Raw genomic sequence first — 21,589 nt, 5'->3', positions numbered from 1 at the left:
TCCAGCAATTATATGCCCTGGGGTCCGATCAATGCTCGCGCGGTAAGTAAAACCGAAACATACTTTAATTTTAAATTGCAAATCCAGATTACTTACTGTAGGCATAATCATGTTGTGTGCAGCTGTTGACCGCTATGAGAGGAGTTGGACACAGCTTGGCGTGCATGGCGAATGATGCTTGGCGATATATAGGATGCCAGATGCTCGAGCACACTGCACCAATCGTGGAGACAGGCGGTTTTGAAGGCCGCCTCGTTGGCATGCTGCGCGATGCTGGGGAGAACATCAATTGGCAGGAGATACAGTCTGCACCGTGAAATCCAGATTATCAACGAGTCCCTGTCTACGGCGATGAGATGCCGCAAGCTCCTGCAGGTAATTACAAGTTAATATTAAAAGTACGACACACACAATATTCGTATTTTCGTTGAATTGTTCGTTCTAACTCAGTTAACTTCCAATTATGCAGCTGATGACTCAGGTTGGGCGTTCCATGACTGGGTGCTGAATACCCAAGGATGGGATGCTTATAAAAATAAATACGGAGTTGCAGTAGAGCTTGGCACGGTCAGTCGCCAATTATACCATTATTTGTTGCAGAGTTCTTTGTATGTAGCAAAACTAACATTATTTTAATCTAGGATGGAGCACCTCGTTGGAATGCCGATCCCATATTTAGCATAAATGAGCTGGACCCGGCAGATACAGATGCAGAGGCGTATGGCTCCCACAGATCACGATATGGAGTGGAGATGGAGCATGACTTTGAGGCTGGTGGGAGTTCATCTCAGACTGCAGATGGCTTTGTCTCTGCATTATTTGGCGCACCACCTCCTTCCACGTATTCTGCAAGCTGGGAGCAAGATCCATGGGAGCTGCGTACACAGCCCGCCAATGCAGAGTCAGCTGCTGGATTTGATCCATGGGCAGCCAGGACAGGTACGCAGCACATGTATACGGGGGACAAGGATGAGGATATGGGGGACCATGAGGAGGATTTGGGAGAGGATTCGTTCTAATACAGATTTACATTCTGATATGAATTTTTTAGATACAATTTAATGAAGATGTAGAAATGTTTCAAACATAAATACATACGTACGAACGTACATGATTTTAATTTTTTCAAGCAAATTTGAATATATGTTTAGCAAAATATGTCTGTGTTACAACTAACAACCTTTTTATTGAAAAAAAACTATGATATGTACATTTGTTTATAGATGTTAGTTTAGAAAAGTCAGTTCATAATAAATTTCATGCATTAAACATTATACGAGTTATGTAATTTTTTGCTTATAAAAGAATTGAGTTTTGTTTGTATTCATATTTGCATTTATTTAATATTTAATTTCCACAATATATAATCCGTGTTTACATATTAAAGAGCGGCTTGTGATATGAACTCATATTTTTGTTCATAGCGTATGGATAATCAATCTGAATCGTTCAACTTGATCTTCGTATAAAAATATACTTACAAGTTACAATGCAAGTTTTATCATTTTTATAATACTTTTTCTATATTTTAATATTGATAAAAGTCACTTGATTTAAACATTCTGGACCAACGGAATGTAGTGATCTTTTACTTACCTAAAAATAATTAAAAATATTAAAAATATAAAATTCGGTTTAACAGTTTGAATCCATTATTTGAACTTTAAATTTATAAATATGCCGTAATAATATATATATATATATATTGGTCTCCAAGCACATTTCAAAAATGAACACGAGCAAAACAGTTTGAATCCACTATTTGAACTTTAAATTTATAAATATGCCGTAATAATAATATATATATATATATATATATATACTATTCACAGCAAAACAACAATTTTTAAAAATGCTTAATAAATAGTAAAAAATGTAAAATTTGGTCTCCAAGCACATTTCAATATGGATTAAACATCTAACAGTTCGGATCGGTCGTTTGAACTTTTAAAATAAAAATACGGCGTGAAGTAAAAACGCGTTTTACTTCGCAACTCACCGTAGCCCGTCTCTATATATATATAATCATACCCTCATTAATGAATCCTATGTAAAAATAAATATAATGATATTACCACTGTCCAATCCTGTGAGAAAACAAGTGCGGCTCATAAATTTCTCTGTTTTAATTAAACCCATAAATTGTGATAATTGAAATATCCTCTGGCTCTGATATAAGGAAACTAAGAAGCTGCAGACAAATTAGGGGTGATTAATGAGCGAGCATGAGAGAGTTAGAGTATGCTCATGCTCGCTCATTAAGTAAATGAGTGAGTTTAAATGAGCGGATAAATAAGCGAGTTGTAAATGAGCGAGTTATGACTTATGACTCATAACAAAATTATATAGTGTGTCCACGCATAACAAAATTTGTTAAAAGTCATCATAACAAAATCCAACAAATTGTCATAATTCATTTAAATGAGCGAGTTGTTATGACTATTACTTGTTTTGGGCTCTAGGCGGAGGTTTTGATTCTGCCGATTTACAAAAAAAAAATGAATATGAAACTATGAATATTAGTATATTACACAGGATTAAATGTTATATTGTGCTCACTATATTACACAGGATTAAATATGAAACTATGCTCACTATCTATCAATCTTAATGAGGCAAGGTTGATGTTACGCAGAATTACATAGGATTAAATGTGGCAGGGATTAGATGTGGCAAATTCTTAATGAGCGAGTTGGGTCATGCTCATGCTCGCTCATTAAGTAAATGAGTGAGTTTAAATGAGTGGATAAATAAGCGAGTTTAGACGAACTTTTAATGAGCGAGTTATGAGCGGCTCACGACAAATAGACAATCATGCATATGCTTAAAATGAGCTGTCAGACACTGTTGACTGTGCGGCCTCGTTATTTTGTTGTATTGCGTGTGAACGGAAGACTAGATAGAGTGAACCGCGCCCTTGGATTGGATTGGATTGTTCATTCTTGGAATTACGACCGTTTTGGTTGACTCAAAAGTCTACCCATTCTAGAAGCAGGGCTACATCCTTGTCGCGCGCCGTGAGCTGCGACTGTCCGTATGTCTGTGACCGTGGAACTAGAGGTGATTAATAAGCGAATATGAGTGAGCGAGCATGAGTGAGTTAAAATATATTTATGCTCATTTATTTATTAAATGAGCGAGTTATGAGCGACTCACGAGTTATTACTTATGAGTACTAAAATTTAACAAAATGTAAAAATTCACCAAAAATTAATAACTTGCTCATTCAGTAATATTACACAGAATTTAATGCCGATATACAAAAAAAAATGAATATATGAAACTATGAATATTACACAGGATTTAATGAGGCAAGGCTGATGTTACACATGATTACACAGGATTGAATGTGACAGAGATTAGATGTGGCAAATTCTTAATGAGCGAGTTGGACCATGCTCATGCTCGCTCATTAAGTAAATGAGCGAGTTTAAGCGAGTTATGAGCGGCTCACGAGTTATGAGCAATTTACTCACCCCTACGTGGAACAGTTGGCTATTGTTTAGCATAGATAGTGTCAGATAATTATTCGAGTTCGGTTCGGCTAGATTAAAAATTCGTAATTCGAAAATAATTCGTGTATAGTTCACAAATAATTCGAGTATAATTCATAAATGATTCGAAATTATTCTGATCAGATATCTCAGTTCTGCAATGAAGTAAAAAAAAATTGGAAAAATTCGCAAATAATTCGTAAAATTCGCGAATAATTCGGTCAAAGTTCGGTCAACCAAATAATTCAGCGTTAATTCACGAATCTTGTGACTATGTTGTTTAGTGTAGCTAGCACAGTGACAAACGAATAGTTCGGGTTCGGTTGCAGAGTCAACAATTCGTTATTCGGGTATAATTCGAGAATGATTCGGTACAACAAAGAAGCAAAAACAAAAAACAAAAAAAAAAATCCGCATTTTTTCCGTGTTTATTCTTGCGAATAATTCGTGATTCGCATTTTATTCATGAATAAAACGTATTATATGTTTTTTTGCGTTTTTCGGAAACGTCAAGGAAACTAATAAAATGTGAATTATTAGTGAATTTATTATGTATATTGTTAAGGACAAATAAGAGTTCAATCTACGGATTATCATAGAAAAATATTATAAAAAACCGTTTATATTTAGTGCAGTTAGTAGTGACTAGTGAGAATAATCTATGAACTACGAAAAATAATATTTGAAAAAACCGTGTCATGTCTACTTATTTAATTCAGATCATTTTGCGGCTCATATGAGTAAGCCAGCGAACCATCACGAGTGGAATTTGAGTCTCAAAGTAACTCAAATTTTGATTTTGAATTGTACCGTTCAATTAGAATGCGCACGAATTTTAAAAAAATTACGTAAAATTTAAATTGGACTGAACTGATCTAAATTCTCATTAAACGGTCCAAATTCAAACTCAAAATTTGAGTTAGAGGATCCAAAGCCTCTCAGAAGTCCCTCTTTCTCAAGTTGCATAATCAAGATTCCATATCCAATATAAAGTTTGGATGCAATTTCATGAATATTATTTAGGGATCGACTAACAGTCCCCTATCTGTCCCCCGCACTAAAAGACAAAAAAAATAGTTAAAACGTGCTAACTACCACCAAAGAGTAAGATTAATGCTATTTTATTAATAGTCAAAACGTATAGTATTCATACTTACGAATTTATAGTATTCATACTTATTATCAGAACCATTCGTCATATGTAAACACAAGCTGGAGGGGACCAGTAACGACCAGGGGGACCGCTGACGTCTTGTGACAGCCTGGATTGGGGACCGCAATCGTCTGAAAGCGACATTTGCCAAGATTGGGGACCACTACAGCGAATCTATATATTATTCATATCTAAAAAAAGAAGTATTCATATCTAAACAAATGAAGTATTCATACTAACGATTACGAAGTATTCATACATGTTTGAAATAATTTATACAATTCAAAATTCAAAGTCAGATTCATCTCTCTCACCCCACCTCTTCCAAGAAGTATTCATACATGTTCGAAATAATTTATACAATTCAAAATTCATTGTCAAATTCATCTCTCTCACCCACCTCTTCCAAGAAGTATTCATATATAACATGAAGTATGCATATCTAACAAATGAAGTATTCATATCTAACTAATGAAGTACTCAATATCTAACAAATGAAATATTATTATATATAACTATTCATATCTAACTAATGAAGTATTCATATCTAACTAATAAAGTATTCATATGTTGCACTGTGACAACCTTCGCTGGGCTAGCATGGACCCCCTCCAATGGTGCACCACGCTCTCCTCGCCAAATCTCGACGGTGCACCACTCTCTCCTCGCCGGATCTCGACCGTGAACCAGGCTCTCCTCGTCGAATCTCGACGGTGCACCACGCTCTCCTCGCCGGATCTCGACGGTGCACCACGCTCTACTCGCCGAATCTCGACGGTGCATCACGCTCCCCTCGTCGGATCTCGACTGCCATCACAACCATCGGCGTGGGTAGCTGGTGGCGAGCAGTAGAGGAGACGAACAGAGTGGGTTTTGAGTTGTGTTGAATTTTTTTTTTTTTTTTTTTTTTAAGAGAAGATTGAAGAGGGTGAATTTTGACCACGTGGGGGAACAAAAAAGAAAAGTTGTTAGGGGGACAGATAGGGGACAGATTCAAGGGGACAACATCTTTACTCTATTATTTATGTTTTTGCCAGCTAAGTACAAAGTTAGGTTCTGTTCGGCTGCCGTTGTGCCTATGGAAAATAAAATTCACTCAGAGTGAATTTTTTTTTCCACGCGCACAGTGTTTCGGCCATTCAAATTGAATCTGAACTCAAGTACATTTTCATTCTCGTATGGCAACCGAACATACCCTTAAAATATTCAGTAAGATGAGATAAATTTCTAGAATAAGATATAATTTTATAATTTGTAAATTTCAAATATATTTTATGAAAACATGAAAAATAAAATATATTTTTAAAATTATCTTGAGTCAGGAGATAACAATCTAGCTTGGTTGAAATTTTAATTCCCAAGATTCTTGATCCCGAAATATAATTGGTTATTTGAGAAACAATTTTTGGGTCAACTTGTGTAGCGAATCGTAGTTCCGGGTGTGCGGGGGGAGGGGAAGAATGGCCTTTTTTTATATGATGTTTTTTTTTTTACGTAGAGGTTGGGGTTTGCGTGGGTAGTCTGCATGACACTCAAGGCATCCCAATAAATGTATGATGTAACCTATCTCCCCTTTTATTTCAATATCAAAATCTGGCAGCCTCTGCCCGATCTTTTAAAAAAAAACTTGTGTAGCGAATCAGTTACAATTGATGAACAAATTAATACACAAATGAAATTATCGAAAATGCTTCAGAAAAAAACTTCAAAATATTTGAGCAAACCGTTCGAGCGCCGGATTCCTTAGAAACTTAGTTGCATCTAGATTTGGAAAAACGTACCATGCTCTGTGGTGAGTCAGTCGGTGACGTGATTAACACACTGTGACTAATATATTGTAATTTAGGACTCGTATCGTATGGTGATCAAATGATTTTTTTTTACCTGTCGTATCGTGCCGTGACTAAAATATCAAGAGGTGATTACAGCACACGAATAGTCACGTCATGTAAGTCACACCGTGTCTAAACATGACTCGCGTGATCATTTTATCATAATTTATGTTAGTTTATTCAAAATTCATCATTTGATCAAAATTTAACAGTCCAAATTACACTTGACTCGCGTGATCACGTGCCGTGTCGTAATTAGATCTTTCATATGACGTGCCATGTCAAATTTTCTAAAAATGATCATAGTACGCGAATGGTCACGGAACAGAACACACGAGTCACAACACATAGCCGACATACATGTTGTACCATTCTGTGTCGTAATTGTACCGTTCCGTGACAGTGACAGAGCGGGCTCCACCGTGTCATTTTTTCCACTCTAGTTGCATCTTGAAAATCAAAATAGTAGGAAAAATACCCCATTATGACCTATGGGCTATGGTAGTTTGGTACGAAAGAAACTTGACAGGAAATTAATGCGAATTTGACTAAATTGCTTGGTTGATGGAACTTTTGTACGTAACTAATTTTAGTTATTATCTATGTTTACGTAAATAATTGCAGTTATTATCTTAAGTTTTCGTAGAAATATACTCGTGAAAATAAAATTTCAACTCTGAAATTGTGAGGAACAAAGTATAAATATTTAATATTTTCGTTCTTAGTTTAAAATCCAAACAAAAATATTTAGAGCAAAGCAAAATACAATTTCAATTATGAACACTAAACGTGCAAGTATAAACACTTATTGGATTCATTCATAATTAGTACCGATAGTTTCATATTTTAACACAGAAAGTTTAGAAAAAATTAGAACTCAGATTCCCAATGCTATGCAAGTTGAAGTTTAAACATTTACATAGTAGATACAGATTTGGATGCTAGGTTTGAGTGCGGGAACCGAATCTCCTGTTTACAAGCAGGGATCGACAGTTACATTCAACTAATGGGGTCAATTGATTTTTAATTATTTTTAGAATTTTTTTTATTTATGTACGATTTTTTATATAGTTTAGAGTAAATGATACGAATACTGTAAAATAAATTCTATTCGTAACATGAAAATTTTATATGAATGATTTCTCTTTCATTCATATTTAATCCCATAACTTAAAAGTCTAATTCTGCTCCTGCCACTGAATCCATCCGTTCAACCCATTCATTTTTACTTTGATTTACAGTCATAATAGAAGTATGGATCGGGACACGAGCAAGATATATTGCTGTACTTTTTTGTTCATCTTAGAATACAAACAGACCGTTTAATAAAATACTTGTATTCTTAATTAACTTACTCAACTACCGTTAATTAATTTATCATAATAGAGATAGTCAACCCCCGGTCATGATAAAGAAGATTCCATTAATTAGAGAATTTAATTGTGAATTGTTTATTAATATTTAATACCTATCAAGTTGTTTTAACCCGTTGCTCTAACTAATTATGTTATAAATTTTTGGATTCGTTTCCTATGAAGTATGAACGGTGAAGCATGATAAAAAAAGGAAGATAATATAATCTATGCATCATCTTGAACCTTATAATCAGAGGAAAAATTAGAACACGACGAAAAGAAGGAATTTATGTAAAATATTTGTATATTACCAAGGAATCTCTTTTGTCTTTTTCTATAGTGACAAGCTAACATGTCCTCTTAAATTAAGCAAAAAAGAAATTAAATTCGCACACAGTTGAAATTTTAGAATAATTATATATTTTGCACGTCAAAATATGCTTACTGCGTTAGAATTCGGACCAATCTTAAACGCTGAAACCCTGATTATAAAAACATATATATATTTTTTTCAAATAAATTCAGTCAAAAGACATGAATAGTCATAAATTTAAATGGACCCCACGTCCCAACCGCTCCAACTAGAATAAAATCAACCTGATAATATTGCTCCATAATAGAAAACAGTACAAGTGGTGGTGGTCATAAATTAATGGTTCAACTTCATATAACTAAATTGGAATGCAATTAGTATGTACATAAAATAGAGGTACACATTTGGTTAAGTTTGGAGCCAATGGAATGTATTTTATGATATTTTGATCTTTTAAGTAACACCATGCCACACTTACGTGCAAGCTATATATCTATATTTTTGTTTGTGGGCATACACTTATTATTTTTAGAAGAGAGATTTACTTACATTCTTTTTTGTTGACACTGAATTACACCTTACATTTTCAAATTTTCAAAGTCCAAACAGTCGATCCAAACTGTTTAACATGATGAATATATTAAAATATACTTGTAGATCAAATTTTACATTTTTTTGAATTTGTTTACTATTCATTAAGTATTTTACAAAATTACAGATTTCAAACCATTGAATTTTTGTATCCATCTTAATAAATAAAAAATAAAAAATGTAAAATTTGATATGCAAACATATTTTAAAATATCTATCATGTTAAACAGTTTGGATCAACTGTTTAGACATTAAAAATATAAGATGTAATTTGGTGTTACAAAAAAAGTGTAAATAGATCCCTACTCTTATTTCTAATTTAATAGTAACTTTTTAATACTCACTAGGGCTAGTTGGTACATTGAGCCCTTGATGAGCAGCCCTATTATCATGGTTTCATTTTATCATAGCATGATCTCTAGTCAAGATTTGAACTCTATAAGCTATCAGGACGGATCTATAGCTAAATCAAAGGATGCTTAATCATCTCAAAATTATTTTTTTTAGTTATACATATTGAAATTTGAGAAAATTTCCAGTGTGCCCATCTAAAACTTTGAAATAGCCAATTTCTTCATCAAAACATCAAAACATCTAATATTTCCATCTAAATCTAGTTTTATTTCTTCTGTCCCCTTTTAACTATTTAACATTTTATTTAATTATGTTAAAAATTAAATTGACCAATATACCCTCTAATTTTAATGGACATGTCCATTATTTTTTAATGTCCTCTCCCTCTCTTCTTCCATAGAATCCATCTCTCCTCCTCACCATCTTCACGCTACGTTTCTCTTCTTGTTCCATGTTAATATCACCTCTCCCAATTCTACTGATCTACTACTAAAGGTAGATAATTTCACATGCTACCAAATATGTTAAAGAAATACCAATATTAGTTTGTTCCTCTTTGCTCATATACTAAGTCGTTACAATTTCAATACTAACAAGACACTAATTTCTATATAGTTTCAACTTTTTGGTCTCTTATTACGTATAGATGAATTCATTTTGTAAAAAAACGAATAGGAAACATAGAATTCAACTATTTTGATGAATTCATTTTGGATATCGGTAGAATTGGAAGAAAATGTGATATTAACATGAAATAAGAAGAGAAACATAGTATAGAGATGAATTCTATATGGAGGGAGGAAGACGACATTAAAAAATAATGGACATGTCCATTAAAATTAGAGAATATATTGGTCATTTTAATTTTTAAAATAATTAAATAAAATGTTAAATAGTTAAAAGGGGATAGAAGAAATAAAACTAGATTTGGATGGGGATATTAGATATTTTGGAGTTTTGATGGGGAAATTGGCTATTTCAAATTTTTAAATGGGCACACTGGAAATTTTCCCTTGAAATTTAATTAAATTTTCTATTTTTTATATTATTATATATAGTTCAGCCTTCTTTGATGCTAAATGCGTGCTTGTAACTTAGTGGTTAGAATTTCAATTTTGTAGCTGTGAAAATTTAAGTTTAAATATTAGAAGCCACACATTATGCAAATTACGTTTTCTCATTTCCAATCAAAATTTTCTAGTTAATTTCGTCAATATATACTGTGATGTAATCAGAATATATCATAGATAACTATATTAGTTTTGTATTAATATAATATTTTTCAAGTAAACATTAGTTTTGTATTAATCTAAAAAAGTTTTCATATAAAAAAGTTTTGTATTAATCTAAGAGTATTCTCTAAATATTATATTTTTCTGCATTATTTCATCAACAGCAAGAAATTTAATTTAGAATCCATACATCTAGACGGAAATTTTTAAACATTTTTTTCCATATCATGTGATTAAATATCCCATGACAGATTATAGAACAGCAAGGTATCATTTAATTAGAAGAAAATGTTCTTTGAGACCATGAAATAAGACTTCTAGATCGTGACAAAAATAAAGGCAACCGGGTGACTTTCAGTTTCTTTCACGGAACTATTTTTTTATTGACATTTAGTTGTGAATCAAACATCATACCAATGTTATTGAAGTAAATTTTCTGTTGAGAATAATTCGCGTTTATTTGTTTTTTTTTTTTTTGATATTTTTGAACCGAACTCTGAATAAAATGCAAAAAAATGTACAATACATTTTATTCGTGAATAAAACGCGAGTCACGAATTATTTACGAGAAAAATACAAAAAAAAAGCTCCAATTTTTTTTGGAAGTTATTTTTTAATTTTGCTTCTTTATTGTATCAAATCATTCTCAAATTATATCTAAATTATATCTGAATTACAAATTTTTTTACTCCAAATTGAACTCAAACTAACCGAATTCAAACTATTCATTTCTCACTGTAGTAGATATAATATAGAATTTACAAACAAAGTGGAAGTATACATCGAAGAAAGCACCGGATCCAAGATTTAAGGCGTAATGACGCCTCTACAGAATTTCGTGAAGCGGATGGATTTTAAACTGTTATCAGTAGTTGACACACATGCCGTACAGAATATGTCATAGGAAATCGCTGCCGCAAAAAGCTTCGACACTTTTTTATTGGGTTTCAGATTTCGTGGGAAACATTCCTACCACATTTTTTTAGTGCTAATACTAGTTGCTTTTAGAAAATTAAAAACATATTTGACTATTTTATATTGATCCCACAATCCAAATTGTACAAATTTTATGTTCAAAATAGGATTTAACTATTTTGATGCTTGTCGGCCCAATAGAAGTTATACAACATAGGAAGTTCATGTGGCTTCATATTTTAATAATATCTTTCTGAAGTTTTCTCCACGCTAGGTCGATTGATTCGCATGAATATTCCAAAACAACTTAGCTATAAACAAAGTTTAAAAAAAAAAAAACAATTTACAAATATGGTATGTTTGTTGCTGATAGAATAATCTTTTGATCGGTAAATCCATATAGTTGTACTTTTTTAAGCAAGTTTTACAGAATTTTAAAATGAGTGGAGAATTTTAGTTGCTTAATATTAGTTACCTTTTTAAGCAAGTTTTTTAAAGAACCGTGAACTTAGTGCACTGGCACGAACCCGCATATTCAATTTTTGAAAATAGTATCTAAAAAGATGCTGAAATGAACCGAGTAAAAAAAAAGAGTAAAATTTTATATGGTCGTCTGATACTGACCGAATAATTGAACGATTGATTAGATCTGATAACGAAACAAAAGTACAAGTTGATTTTTTTTAACCATATAACTTCCATATAATCACCAAACACAGACACAAGTATCACAAGAAAGAAAATTCTTTTGTCAGAACTACAAGTTGATTTTTTTTTTAAAAACACACAATAAATATGGTTATATTTCCAATGACAATATGTTTAAAGAAAATAATTTAGTGTTAAAATAACTAAGTATTTATGAGTACAACATATCAATTACCAAAAACTAACTACTGAACTTCCAAGAATGAATATTTAAAAGGTGGACTTAAATAGTTTCCTTCCATTATTATCATCATCATCATCTAAGAGAAGGATTATGGGCCTCAGGTCCAACTAGCTGAGATATTTAAGGCCCAATGGTGCTGTGAAAATTTGCTTATACATTAACAGATCTGAAATTAAAGCAACAAATCAACTAAACAGTTCTAGCTTTTGTAATTAAAGTGTAACTTCAACATACTATACTAACAAGAGAAGCTGCAATGAAAATTTAACAGTGAAAAAAAAGAAACATACAATAGAAAACTAAAAGAAAATATGTTAAAATCAAGTATATGGACGTCAGCTCTGAGAATTAATGGTTTCAGATACAACTGATGCCTCGATTACCATGATTGATGCCTCAATTTTCAGATGCTTAACTTGTTAATTAACATTACTAATTCATGACCATTTTGTTTGCTTTTTCTTGTGTTAAATTGCACCGGATATCATGTCCTAATCCAAAGTGAGACAGTAGTGAGCTCAGAATAAATATAATTTTTTTGTATTGACCCGGCATTTTTAAGAAAAGAATAGATAAACTTACACGCAAACAAGCTAACTTAATTTATTAAGGGAGGCGCCCCTGCTTTAATACAGACAAGGAATGTTTAGCTGCATCAATCAAATCGGCTATGTTGTGCACTGACCTCTCCTCGGACCCAAACAAGAACATAGTTCTTACTTCAGCCTTCTTCGCAAGGTGGGCAGCATATGTCAGTGGCAGTTCGGAAGAGTTGAGGGATCTGAGTATCTGACGGTATACTGACAGTACAACTGGTCGAGTTTTTGCAAGGTCTTCTGTGGTAGCCCAAATCAGCCCCTTTGCCATAATACAGTTCCTACAAGATAAACAATAACGAAAAAATTTAGTGCATGCTGTGCATAAAATATATCGAACGAGCAGCATCTAAAAAAAAAGACAAAAGGAATGGAAATAAATTAACCACTAATAATTTCTCACAAATATCAGGTTTAACCAATACATACAAAAACAATCATATATTACCCCCAAATTGAAATGTTGCCTTTAGTGCCTTTGGGTGGGAATCAAAATTTACACCATAGTTATGCTTTATTATGCCCACAAACTAAGCATGGACTTTAAATGAGAAAAACATGTGAGAAGATATAAAAGTAAAATCAAATTATTGGGATTAGATCACCAGGCATCTGGTGCAGATTGCCAGTTAACACAAACTTTATTTTCGTCTACCCTTTCAAGATATTTCAAAGTGTACTGGGCCTAACCTTAGCAAACCTAACTGGTACCTGTACTTGGTTAGATCGGTATCGACTTTTCTTGATTTTAACTATAGCTATGTAAGCCCAATTAGGCCTGATATAAACAATTAAACAGAAACAATCCCCACAAAATTAGGATAAAAAGACACAACATGCATAAATAACAGCTCGAAAAAACAGATAGCTAGGCAAACTCATTTAGGTTGTTTATTAGTGTCACTGAGAGAGAAAAAAAAGATGACACAAGTCACAGTGTTAAATTTCATTTCTTTTAATTCAATGAACATCATTTAAAACTGGAAGTTTTGATAGCATAGACAAGCCCATTCTTTTATAGTACATCAGATGAGCTGAACCAAGATTAGTATCAGAATAGCGACGGGGCGGCCAGCAGCAGCCAAGGCCCTCTTATTCTAATACTCGTTAAAAACCCGAGAACTAGCCTTTGGTCTAGTGGCAAAGGCAATGCCCTCTGTGTGGAAGGTCACAGGTTCGAACCCTGGATGGGAATCCATTGTGGATATTAAACTAGTTGGGTGGCTTGATCCCCAACTTTACTAAAAAAAAAAAAAATACTCGGTTAAAAAACAAATCTTAACCGGCATTAGTGTAAAATAGTAAATTTTATGTAGTTTATTATCAAGTGAAGTATTTCAGACCGAAGAAAAGTAACAGAGGTGGTGTTTCACCTGTACAGATCATAGTCTGGTTTTATCCTAGAAAAGTACTAACAGTAAAATGACGTTTACTGTAACCATAATTTCTGAAAGTAATGAATTTGCATCTTTAACCCTAATTGTTCATCACAAATAAATCATCAGAGAATTCCCTTAATATTGTGAATAAACTGAGCAAATTATTGTAACCAGGCCCTAATTTACAGTGCAGAGAATCATGTAAAACCCTAATTCACCTCAGTACAGAGAGATCGGGAGACGAATGGAGACGACGTACCAGTACCGTAAAGAGGTAATAAGGGCAGAGAATTCCAGCCGAGGTTGGGCAATTTCGCGTTACAAGGAAGATGCGGAGAGTCAGGGAAGCATAGAGCTTCAATTGAAGATGGAAGAGTGTTGGGTTTTATGGGCTTTCATAAAGTTTAATGGGCTTATACATTTAATTATTGTTGGGCTGTATTTAGTAATTGAGAGTTTGTTATCTCTAAAGGTTAATTCCAGGACTGATGCTGAATACATTTCACCTGAGGTAACTTAATTTTTAGTATAAATGCCTTTGGACTTTTTACAAAAAATAAAAAATAAAATGAGTAATCCGGACCGTCCGATCTGTTCTGACACGAATATTAAAGCAGTTTGTGCGTTCCACTTCATACTGAATTGACCACTTTCCTTTGTTTACATGCCTCCAAAAAGTTTGATGTTGTATGGAGTGTTGTGTTCTACAATTGAACCTCATGTACCACTCATGTCGACAAGTATATATACTTCATGATGATCACATGTAAACAAAATATAACATACCCTATATTTAATAACCGATTAATTTTAAAAAATATCACATGTAAAATAAGATCATACTAGAATTTTACTATATTTTCTAAGAATTATCTTTGGTTATTTAGTTTTGAAATTTCAAAATGTACATCCGAAGACACTAGTTTCATGTCCTATTATTTATGCATCTGCATATTGCGTTATGTAGTGGCTAATCCACACACATTGAAAACCATATTTTTAAAATATTGATTAGATATAAGAGATGGTCTTGTGATGATTTTGATGAAGAAAAAAGTTGTCATTGTTATGCTAAAAATCTATGTTTGTAGTTTTTTTTTTAAATTATTCAAAATTATATAAAATGTACCAAAAAAAAAAAATTATCACATGTCACAACACAAAAGTGGAGGAAAAGGTCAAGGAAGGCCAGGCCCCTATGAAAAAAAAAACATTTTTTTTATAGAAAATCCGAAGTGGATTCAGAATCAAATGCATTTTTTTAGATTTAATATCAATTTCGTAGGTTCTCTCTGGCAATAAAAAAGATAATGTCAAAGAACAATAATTAGTTTCTCAAGGGAAAAAACAATGAACGGTTTAGACTTGAGACAAATTTCATTCCTACTTCTTGCTTATTGGTAGTTTTATGAGGGCTGTCAAAAAAGCTCGCCGCTCGTGGCTCGCCTCTAGCTCGCTCGCTAACAGCTTGCTCGGTAGTGGACCGAGCTGTTAACGAGCCAGTTCGGCCCAGGCTCGGGCCAAAATAAACGAGCTGAGCCAGGGGTCAGCTCGGATCGGGCCAACTCGGCTCGTTAAGCTACAGTGGATTTAGGGTTTAGTCCCGTATAATTTTAAGTCCAGTCCCATTTTCAAAGGCGCAATTATGCAAAATTGATGTATTTTCGGTTTGGGAAGAAAGGATATGGGTTTTAGTTGCTTGAAGATGTGCTTGTTGGACGATTTCTTAAATTTTTTGAATGTGCTTTCTTATTTTTTATTTTTGAATTTGTATAATAGCAGCCCAATAAATCTCAGCGAGCCAGCTCGGGCTGGCTTGTCACAAGCTGGGCCAAGACTTTTGGCTCGGGACCCCTAAGTCCAGCTCGCTCAGTTCAGGCTCGGGCCAGAATTAACAAGCTGAGCCAAGGCCCAGCTCAGCCCGAACCAGCTCGTTTACAGCTCTAGTTTCATATATGTAACTGTCTAATAAATACTTGTATATTGTGGTATTAGGCGGTAGAAATCAATTTTTCTTGTATAGAACCACATGTGTAATGTTTTAAGAGAAAAGGTAATATTTAAGTCTTTTTTTCGGAAAATTTCTGAATTGATTTCTCACGCACTTTTTTTATTAACAGTGGTTCCTCACGTGGTCCTCCAATACTGATTCTCAAATATCTCCTAAACCAACTGTAACTACTTAAAAAGTGTCTGTAAATTTCTTCTCATAATTCTGTAAAATTCAATACTCAATTTTGTAAACTCATTTACTGAATTATGCAAAAACTATCAACTTTGTATTATAGTGTGGTCCCAATAAATTCCCTAATTTAATTGCTTTGATCATGATCACTTGGACCACTTGTAGTACTTTGACCAGGACCACTGAAATCGCTTGTAGAAGTTCTCTAACAACTTTTAAAACTAAAAACTAAACCAGGACCACTTTAAACTCTGAAAACTGATTCTTTGAATCTTGTGAACCGATCTTTGAATCTTGTAAACATAACAAACATTAAATTTACAGAGTTATGTGATAAGATTACAGAATTAAAAAAAATTGAAAAAAAAACATCTAGATGCATAATTAATTTTGTTTTTTTGAAAACTAAAATAAAAATTTGAAAAAAAATAAAATTTGAATCTTTTTTACTGATTTACAGTATTAAAAAAAATATCTACAGAGTTATGTGATAATATTTACATAATTGAAATTAATTGAAAAATGCAACTAGATGCAGATCTCATAAGGCTTGGGTGCTATGGATAGCATAAGGTCATCCGTGCTACGGCCTCAAAAATATATCGTATAAACTTCAAACTTCGATTTAAGTAGTTCAATAAATTAGTTATATAATAAACTTGTAGAATACTAATTTTTACTATTTTGAGAATTTTTTTACTATTTCTTATGATTTATGAAATATGGCCAATAATGGCTAATCTGAAGACCGTTAGCAAGCAGCTTCCATATTTTTAATTTAATAGGTAGCCACATTTACACAGAGTTTTAATTTCTGCAATTTAAAGTTTTTTTTTTTGAAGAAAAAGATAACAAAAAGTCGAGATTGGCTGCACATGCTTTCAACCAAAAACAGGGTCTTAATTATGTCATGCGAATAGAATAAAGGTAATAAAAGGTCTCAATTGGCATATATAAGTGCATTTATTGTTACAATAGATTGTAAATTCTGTTGAATGGTCTTTTCGAATCACAAATTTATTAGTACAAAATAGCTTCTTCATCATTTTTGTTGTTGTCCAGAAACAGTGTAAAACAGTGTCTTTTCGAATCACAAATTTACTAGAAGCGTGCATGCACAGTGAATTGGGCAAAGGTGTCATTTGTTATATAAAGAGAAATCACATAAACAGTGTCTTTTGATTAAATTCTCTGTTACAGTGTAATGCGCCTACGGACTTTGAATGACAAAAAAAAAAAAAAAAATCACATAAACAGTGAACTGAAAAATGATTCTAGAACTGTGCCAAAAAAAATAAAGGAAATCTGAACAATATTTAGTAGGCTGTGCAAAAAAATAAAAATAATATGCATTCAGTAGTATATGGGCCGATATGCATACGGTTTAAATTTGAAATTTCAAAATTCAAAAAATCGATCTGAACCGTTCATCTTGTTCTCCATATTAATATGTGCTTGGAGACCAAATTTTACATTTTTCTGAATTTTTTTACTATTTATTAAGCCACTTTGAAAATTGCTAATCCAACGGTGGCGGCTGATTTTACTGTTTTGTTAAGCCACCGTTGGATCAACAATTTTCAAAGTGGCTTAATCAATAGTAAAAAAAATTCAGAAAAATATAAAATTTGGTCTCCAAGCACATATTAATATGGAGAACAAGATGAACGGTTCAGATTGACTTTTTGAATTTTAAAATTTCAAATTTGAACCGTATGCATATTGACCCATATGCTACATTAGTTACTCTCTCTCCCTCTCTGTATGTATCTATCTATCTTCCCTTTCTAGCTTACGTGGAAAGAAAAAATTAAAATACCGGTAGGAGACCAATCAAGGGACCATATAAATGCTTATATTTGACTAGTAATCATACGCTCTTGTTTCTATATACTTTGCCGTGTTCATTCTCAGCCGTTGCTATTTATACAACGACACAACAGGTAGGGTTCAAGGACATCGTGCCCCACACTTATCAATCTTTGACATTGATGCACGACATCAGGTTACACGTTGACCATGATGTCTTTTTCATGGAGAGAAAATGGTATGTAGTATGTACCGCAAGATATTAAGTTGCAATTAATTCGGAGAATTATATAATACGTTGACATGACTATAAAAGATATTGGTACTATAGGTAGTGATCTCTATACCTAGTTTATCAAAAAAAAAAATATATATATTGAAGTTATGAGAATTAATTAAATATTTTGTGGTGACTGAGGCTATGTTCATAGCACATATATATATTAGTTTGTACTGTAAATTAATATTTTTATTTTTAAAGTTTAAACAATAAATCTAAACAATTCAACATAATCTCCATATAAAAATATACTTACAAAAAATATTATATTTTCTAAATTTTTAGATAAGTAGAAAACCACAAATTTTCTACCTAGCTATTAAAAAATATTTTAAAATAGATATATTAATCCTAGTGTGAACCAATATGCGCTAGCGGCTAGCCTCACTCAAATGTACTTTTGCATAAAGATGTGGTAGACCTTTTTTTATTTATAAAAAAGAGGGAGAAGGATCGCCTGTCCTTTATTCAAATAAACAATATATACATGCTAATTAAATAAACAATTAATTGCAGATTTAAATCGATCAATTAATTTTTACTGAGTACAGAAAATTATTATTTTTTGTTTTGTATAAAAAAGGGAAAGAAAATTGTAGATCTGTGCCCAAATCAATAAATTGTTTTTTTTTTTGTAAATTGAGAATTACGTTATGCTCAGTTGCAGAACTAATACCTTTTATGTCAGATAAACAAATTATGAACCGACAAGATAAATTTAATTGAAATTTTAAAACTGACCATGAGCTCTTTTCTTTAATTTAAGAAATTATTATTTGAAATTAGAAAAAAAAAATCTGTCTCATGATATTTGTGAGCATCAATCAACACCCTAGGTCAGATGTTAAAAAGAAAAATATCTATTAATGAAGCAATAAATTGAAATCAACATAATAGCTTGTCAGGTTGTATATATATACTTATCAAGTTATATCATAAAGTACAAGGATCACAGCCATTTCTCACTTGAGTATATATATAGTATATACTATATGTTATTCAGCCATCAGTTATTTTGAAGACCAAATTTGGTCATTTTGTCCACACTAACCTAACTTTCAAACCCTAAAACATTGTATGAAGACACCACTAGTATATAGACTATCAAATCATATTCTAAGCTTGAGAAGAAGAGGCTAATTTTCAAAATAGGTGGAAATTGGATCTCCTTCTACCCCAAGAAAGGGGCCCATTACCCCTTGGGGCTCTTCAATTGTCTCCCAAAGACCTAGTTCTCTCTCCAACTTCTCTAACCAATCACCTCTTTTGTTTAATTCTCTCTCTGTCTCTGGATTCAACACATCTTGATCTATGTTACATGACTGATCACCACCACTGCTTAGATGCTCAAGCATGTCCCAAATTTCTGGTTCCACCGTAAATTCCGGTATCTCTAATGTTTGTATCACTTCAGAAGAAGAAGAACAATTAGGAGATAATATCATAGGTATTGTATCCATGTTCATTTCCCATATGCTATTTTTCACTGCCATATTGGGTTCAATGGGAGGAGGTACACTGGTCAAGTCTGAGATAGGTTCAGAAGGATTATCGTTTTTTCCGGAGGAAGAATCACTTGTGTATTTGCTCGAGTGATCATCAGATTGCTCATCCTCATTCTTCGACATCTGGTTGTCAGAGATGTAGTCGGTTATAGTTGACGAAGATGGTTTCTGGGTTTCTCCGGGCTTATTTTTGGTTTCGTTTGCATCCATCTTTTCTAATTTCTTCTTCAAATGTGTGTTCCATACATTCTTGATCTCATTATCTGTTCTACCAGGTAGGCAGGATGCAATCTTCGACCATCTTTTATCAAATAAAACATGAATAAGAAAAAATTTCAATGACACTTAATAAAGAAAATCAAGTCGATAATGACGGTGAACAAGAGTTGCCAACTAATAGTGAAAACACTGCTAGCAATTACTATATATAACCCACATCAAATTATGGTTTTCTGGTAACAATGATGTTTAACAATATTTGATCCACAAGTGTTATATCAATGACAAAGGATTACATTTGCATGCTTCAACAAGGTGTAACAAAAAGTATAAGTTTGGAGGCATCTTTCTGATTCTTTTAGTTTCATAATTGGTTGGTCTGAAACGTCCCCTTCAAATGAAACTACCAAAAGAGAAGTGTTAATTTTGGATTTAGATTTTTACTTGTTTCCGAGTAACTTGTGTAGTCTTATAACCGTCTCCTCTTCTTCATTGGTGAAATTGCCGCGCTTTATGTCAGGATGTAGGTAGTTGATCCATCTCAGTCTACAACTCTTCCCGCATCGAAGCAAACCTTCAAAGAAATTCTCAAAATTTCTCACTATGCAATTACATTTCTCTATTGCATTGCCTACTTGTTATGAACACTTTACAACCATTACTGATTATATATTCTGTGCTAGTGGAAGTTGGAGAGGGAGAGAAAGAGAGATCAGTATTAGAGAGAGAAACCTGCTTGTTTAGGCAGAGCGCGCCAGTTAGCATGACCGTAGTTCTGGATGTAAGCTATGAGGCGCAAATCCTCCTCCGGTGTCCATGATCCCCTGTTTAAGCCGACCTTTGCGCAGCACGGCGCTCTCCCTCTCCCCATTTGTTGCAAATCTTCTTTCTTCCTTTCTGTCAAAATATGTTTGGAATAATAAGCATCATGTAGCTAATTAATAGGAAGAGTAAATAGAGGACATGCGTTTATATATAGGTGATAATAGGTGATAAGGAGAGTCTTAATTGAGGTGACATATTTGATAGTAGCTCTTTCACCAACTAATTATTAGCGTCTAACTTTTACGGTGTGTTTTGTGTTAGACTCGCTCATGCGCTGTTCCTCTCTCTTGAAAATTATGTCTTACTTGCACCAAATTACCGGCCTATTAAACAAGGACGACTGAACTACGAGACATTGCAACTCTTCTACGGTTAGATTAACAGTATTTTTAAGATTTGGTTGAAGAGATTAGAGATCCATAGACGGGGGTAAATATTTTCACAGAGCAGTTGTCAATTTTTTGACTTTATTGTATTTTGTATTATGTGGACAAATTTGTTCTTACCGAACTTTTTCTAGATGGTATATATTCTACGTGAACCGTGTATATATGATTCTGGTGAATCTAGAACTGTGTACAATTTATTGACACTTTTGCAAATTATGCGTTAGCTCTTACACGTGCGGTTGTAAGAGCTAATAGTGTATCCTTGTTACTG

General features: G+C 33.0%; 2 protein-coding genes across 4 annotated transcripts; both read right to left on the bottom strand.

Annotated features, from left to right (window-relative positions):
- Positions 1–12,644: 12,644 nt before the first annotated feature.
- LOC144558783 (COMPLEX 1 LYR-like protein) lies at positions 12,645–14,480 on the bottom strand. Of its 3 annotated transcripts, none has more exons than XM_078307665.1 (2): positions 14,366–14,480; positions 12,645–13,008 (listed from the first exon to the last, which is right to left on the bottom strand). In XM_078307665.1, the coding sequence occupies exon 2, from the start codon at positions 12,996–12,998 to the stop codon at positions 12,738–12,740; it is 261 nt and encodes an 86-aa protein (XP_078163791.1). In that variant the 5' UTR covers positions 12,999–13,008; positions 14,366–14,480; the 3' UTR covers positions 12,645–12,737. The 3 variants fall into 3 exon arrangements, with proteins under 3 accessions (XP_078163791.1, XP_078163792.1, XP_078163790.1); XM_078307666.1 differs by having other exon boundaries at positions 14,325–14,441; XM_078307664.1 differs by lacking the exon at positions 14,366–14,480 and adding an exon at positions 13,418–13,553.
- A 4,766-nt stretch (positions 14,481–19,246) lies between these two features.
- Positions 19,247–21,044, bottom strand: LOC144558796 (myb-related protein Zm1-like). Its single transcript, XM_078307678.1, has 3 exons — positions 20,837–21,044; positions 20,549–20,678; positions 19,247–20,186 (listed from the first exon to the last, which is right to left on the bottom strand). The coding sequence occupies exons 1-3, from the start codon at positions 20,973–20,975 to the stop codon at positions 19,517–19,519; spliced, it is 939 nt and encodes a 312-aa protein (XP_078163804.1). The 5' UTR covers positions 20,976–21,044; the 3' UTR covers positions 19,247–19,516.
- Between the last annotated feature and the right edge of the window lie 545 nt (positions 21,045–21,589).

Source organism: Carex rostrata, chromosome 8, assembly GCF_964058835.1.
Source record: "Carex rostrata chromosome 8, lpCarRost1.2, whole genome shotgun sequence".
NCBI classification, from domain to species: Eukaryota; Viridiplantae; Streptophyta; class Magnoliopsida; order Poales; family Cyperaceae; genus Carex; species Carex rostrata.
The sequence above is the reverse complement of the archived record's forward strand: the minus strand, read 5'-3'. Positions and strand labels throughout refer to the sequence as shown.

Excerpts from the sequence above, each read along its gene's own strand:
- LOC144558796 (XM_078307678.1), bottom strand. The coding sequence starts at position 20,975 with ATGGGGAGAGGGAGAGCGCCGTGCTGCGCAAAGGTCGGCTTAAACAGG. Across the intron at positions 20,679-20,836 it reads CGCTCTGCCTAAACAAGCAG|GTTTGCTTCGATGCGGGAAG; the intron begins GTTTCTCTCTCT and ends ATTTCTTTGAAG. Across the intron at positions 20,187-20,548 it reads CACAAGTTACTCGGAAACAA|ATGGTCGAAGATTGCATCCT; the intron begins GTAAAAATCTAA and ends ATTTGATAAAAG.
- LOC144558783 (XM_078307665.1), bottom strand. The coding sequence starts at position 12,998 with ATGGCAAAGGGGCTGATTTGGGCTACCACAGAAGACCTTGCAAAAACT.